Here is a 4,882-nt window from a genome sequence, read left to right as displayed (position 1 = left end):
TTCTAAAGATTAGGATGTGAGCATTTTGGGAGGACCATTATTCTGCCCACGACACATAATTTGTATACACTGATTGAACTGATTACTTTTTCAGTATCCTATTCCAATAGCACTGTCCTACAGCAATAATTATAATGATAATAACAGGTTATAGGCTAACTATATAAGAGATCAAAAGATCAAATAAAAAGTTATTATCACAGATCTTCTAAAAATGTTTAAGACATTGGCAGGTAGCTTATCTTTCTTGAGAAATGACTCAGCCAAGCAGCAGAAGGATTCATTTAGATAACATTTTATTTGTTAGAGCAAGATTTGACAGACTTCATTTTAACAGCTGTAGAAATTAAGTTAAAATCACAACATTTGGTGTATTGGCATACTTTTACAGGTAAGTGCAGAACAATTACATATATTTTGAAATAAAATCCCTGCTTCTATATTTTAATTTGAAGATTGGAAGGTAGAAGACTTACATTTTAGGAGATATGTTTTACTAGTGGAAAACTGTCAGAAAATATATTCTCTGTGGAAGTTTATACAGTCAGTTCTCAGTGATCTCTTTGTTATAAATAACATTTTTAATATGTACTTTTCTGAACAGAAAAAAATAGCAATTCACTTTATGAATACTTTCATATTTACAGTGCCCTTTTAAAAATATTAAGTTAAAAGGGAATATTGCAATGTGAACTATAATATTTCTAAAATTAAAAGAAATAAAGAACTCAGATATATGAGTCTAATGAGATACAGTATTTTTCACTGCACTGAAAGGTTATGGAATAGAGCACTTCAGGTTTATATACATGATTTTTACATTTACAGGCATGAACAATATTATAATCTGACACATTTATGTACTACTGAATAAGCATTTGAAGTCACAATCTGTGAAATAAGTATAGAAAGAGCATATATTTCATTCTAATATTAACATAAAAACAGAACAGAAATGTTTAGTTTTTTTTGTGAAGTTTTGTGTTTTCTATTAGAATAGAAAATTGATGCAACAAGTACAAGTCTAAGTTGTTTCAGTAAAACTTTAAGTTCAGAACAACTCATGGAATTGTAAGATGTGTTTATTCAACTCTCATCTATTTTACAAAGTCTGCTCAAAATACATCTCATTGTTATAACATTCACTCTCTTTTTACTGTTTCATATTCTACCCCTTCATTTTCTTATGCTCTACTTTCTGTAACAGAGCTCATTACCAAGGTGATAGAGGACTAGTTTCAAAGGCAACATGAGTCACAATAATATCAAGCCAGTGGGTTTCCTTCAGGACAGTCATACATTTTTTTGTGTTAGAAAGAAAATCTTTCCTTGGGTGCAGTGATATCATTCTGAAAAACTAATTACTTTCCAAATATCTGCATTACTATTTTTGACACAGCTAAGTAAGTCATGTAGAAAAGCTTACTATAGCTATATGGTACATAATTGTATCTTGTATTATCTACAGTTCCTACACATTTATACATTGGCCATCCACAGCTGGGCATTTTTATTTCTGCATAACAATAACCATCCATAGTTCTGTTTACCTCAAACATCCAAAACAACAAGGGACATTTTTGAATAATCTATAATATTCTTCTTGGATCTAAAAAAAATAAAAAAAATAAAATAAGAAATGTGAAACATAATTGCAACAATCACATCAAATTATTTTCAAATCACATTAAACTTATATTTGGTTTTATAAATTATTGTTGCTTTCTGATTATATGTCAGAATACACTCAACTGAATGTAAGCTATATTATCTATATTCCTACTAGCAAGTTTTTAAAAGCACATTTTGCTATGAACAACAGGTGTTCTGATTATTTCAATGTTAAGATGTACTGCATTTAGGCAATAAAGGCACAAGTCATAAATTTATGAAAATGAGAATTTTTATCAATTTGTTCACTCATGCTACATACATATACTAGAAGGTTGACAAGAATAGCAAATTCTTTACCTTTCTAGATAAGATACACAAGAATAAGAAGATGAACATCCCCTGGAAAGCATTGCTGACGGTGAAGAGATAAGCTGTCACCACCGATGCGTGTACAACATGGAGAACGCCAAAGATCCAGGTGGTACCAAGGAGGAAAAGGAGGGCAAGAGCTCCTCGGGCACAAGACCTGGAAGAAATTTGCAATGTTCCAGCTGAGAAAGCTATGAAGACTTAACACGTCCTCAAATCCTTTAAATTTTGTAGGAAGTTGGAATAACCCAGAAATCTTTGGTAAAGCCCAACGAGAATTCTGAAACTGATAAACTGTGCCATAGTTACATGGGACAGGCTAGCGTAAGTGCACTGTGGCTGAGACATGTGTCCAAATTCACGGTAGCATTATTAAAATCTGGTAGTTTTGAGAAATTTCCTTAATCTTAAGATATGCTCATCTGGTATACTACAGTATGTATGCTTTGATTTCAAAATTAATGTTGCAGGAACTCCTGGAGCTAAGACATATAGCTGTTAGGAAGCATTCTCCCTAAGAAACCTTGAAAAATATACCATGTGGATTTAGGTCAGCACATAGGCAGGACATCAAAGGAAGCGTCTGCTTTCCTTTTAGGCTCAGTAGAGAAGAACATGTAAGATATAAAACATTTTTTTGGGGGGGGTTTCCAATACAGTTACTTCAAAGTAAATTCATGTTAGAATGCTGATTTCTTAAACACACACACACACACACACACACACACAGGAACATACTCTCTTACATATTTTCAACTTACCGCCTCTGAGTTTTGGTAAAACATTCAATCCAGCTCACTGAGGACACTGCCTTGAAAATGAGGCAACTGATGCTTATTTTCTCATTCATTCTTACTGCAATCATTCTTTACTGCAGAAGATATTTTTGCAGTGTACCACAGAAAATGAGTCATTTTCAACTTTATTAAAACCAGCAACTTACATGTTACTATGAATGGTGAGGAGTAAAAGAAAGTAATAAAACATTTGCTAAATTCTAACTATAAATCTTGTGCAAGATATTGAAACTACAGAAGTGTTCCCAAGCGACCCAAACATCAGTTGTTTCTAATGTTCCCTACAGTACACTTCAGTTTTTCCTGAACAAACCGCTTACAGGATCTCAATAAATCAGTTTTAAAGGGCAGGAGGTGAGGAAAAATCATGGCAGCATGCAAACTAGGAATCACAAGAAAGAAACACAGCTACTAAGCTCTGAGAACTGCTTTGAGAAGAAGATCTTAAGGCTGGCTTTTGTCTTAAAATGTAGTCATTATTCTGCCCCCCTGCAAAGGGGAGTATGTTCAAAAAAGATTACTTATCATTTGATCTGTGGTGATTACAGGCTTATTAAACATATTAAGTGCTATTAAGCAGTAAATATTTTAAATATGATGGGAGAAAATGTGAGAAAATAATTTAAAAACTGCCTTCCAAAAATTATCTGCACTTTAAGTTACTAAAGCTTTGAATTGCTAAAGAAAATACAATCGAAGAAATGCTTACCTTATGTTCTCATAGCAACTAACTTCTGGTTTCAACCCCGCAGTGTGACGAAAAACTTTGTATATGATAACTCCAAATGCCAAGAGATTAACCTGAGAAAATAATTTCAAGAGATAATTTTCATAACAAACTAGATACATATATGAAATAAACACGTGGCAAAGATATAAAATAAATAGAAACCAGCAAACCATGGCATTTTTATGTATATTAAGAAGTAGAAATCCTCTGGTAGATGTATGCAAACAAAGATGTGGTTGATCTTTACAATACCACTGAAAATTGTCAGTACGAGTCATAGTAGTACAATTCGCCAGATTGTATTAAGCACCTGTTCAAGGATTTCTTCAGATGTTACGATCATGTCTACAGATTGATGAATATCATCTTCTGCCAATAATAGGGGTAATATACATATTAAGATAAATTTTGGTTTGAAAAACTTAATGAATATCAGAGAAATCAAATTTTTGTTCATTAAATTGCTATTTCTTTGAAAAGAAGTTTTAGTGATAATTCTGTCAATCCTTTGAAAATTTTAACTAGAAAAGAGAAATTTGAAAGGAAATTAGAAAAAAACACTCTCAAGTTCTATCACTATAAAAAGTTTGAATAAATTTTGTTTTGTATGGTTCCTCTAGCTATCTCTCTTAATATTATGCTGAGATTTAATTTTCCTGAATTTAACCTCATAAACTTTCAAAATGAATGTTTCAGTGAAATATGTTTGTTTGAAGACATGTACATTTTATGGATAAATATTTATATTCCATAATATATATTCCCAAGTATGGGTTATACAGAATGCACAGGATTTTTACCCCTTCTAAAATGACTTTATTATGAAAAACTTCCATTTCTTTTTTTTCCTTTTCTTGTATTCTTGGAGATTTATAAGACATATTTATAGTGTCAGAGGATTAATTGAGGGATATATTTTAAATGTACATTTATTTTAACAAAAGCATATTAATAATGTGAAATATTAAAATTATAAAAATAATTTGTAGATTAATCTTCTATTGAATATATTTTATTAACCCAAACAGATTTTTCAAAAGCATTTTATAACAGCAGTAGCAAAGTGCAGTATTTTAATTTTTGGCTAATTCTTATACTAGTATTTCAGAAACTTAGAGAAAAATTATGTTTTTTCTTCCATATTCTAAAAATTTTACATCAGGCCAGTTCAGTTCAGTTCAGTTCAGTCGCTCAGTTGTGTCCGACTCTTTGCAACCCCATGAATCGCAGCACACCAGGCCTCCCTGTCCATCACCAACTCCCGGAGTTCACCCAGACCCACGTCCATTGAGTCAGTGATGCCATCCAGCCATCTCATGCTCTGTTGTCCCCTTCTCCTCTTGCCCCCAATCCCTCCCAGCATCAGAGTCTT

The 4,882-nt window shown here is 32.2% G+C and overlaps 1 protein-coding gene across 2 annotated transcripts in view; it reads right to left on the bottom strand.

Annotated features, from left to right (window-relative positions):
* Nucleotides 1-279: 279 nt before the first annotated feature.
* ELTD1 (EGF, latrophilin and seven transmembrane domain containing 1) overlaps nucleotides 280-4,882 on the bottom strand; it is a 142,453-nt gene continuing 137,850 nt past the window's right edge. For both annotated transcript variants that reach the window (XM_010857568.1, XM_010857569.1), the window contains exons 13-15: nucleotides 3,490-3,581; nucleotides 1,972-2,140; nucleotides 280-1,609 (exon numbers count right to left, since the gene is read on the bottom strand). In XM_010857568.1, the coding sequence (XP_010855870.1) occupies nucleotides 1,547-1,609; nucleotides 1,972-2,140; nucleotides 3,490-3,581 (324 nt within the window). In that variant the 3' untranslated portion in view covers nucleotides 280-1,546. The remainder of the gene's footprint in view (nucleotides 1,610-1,971; nucleotides 2,141-3,489; nucleotides 3,582-4,882) is intronic.

The sequence above is a fragment of the Bison bison genome, unplaced genomic scaffold (genome assembly GCF_000754665.1).
Source record: "Bison bison bison isolate TAMUID 2011002044 unplaced genomic scaffold, Bison_UMD1.0 scf7180017864382, whole genome shotgun sequence".
NCBI classification, from domain to species: Eukaryota; Metazoa; Chordata; class Mammalia; order Artiodactyla; family Bovidae; genus Bison; species Bison bison.
The sequence above is the reverse complement of the archived record's forward strand: the minus strand, read 5'-3'. Positions and strand labels throughout refer to the sequence as shown.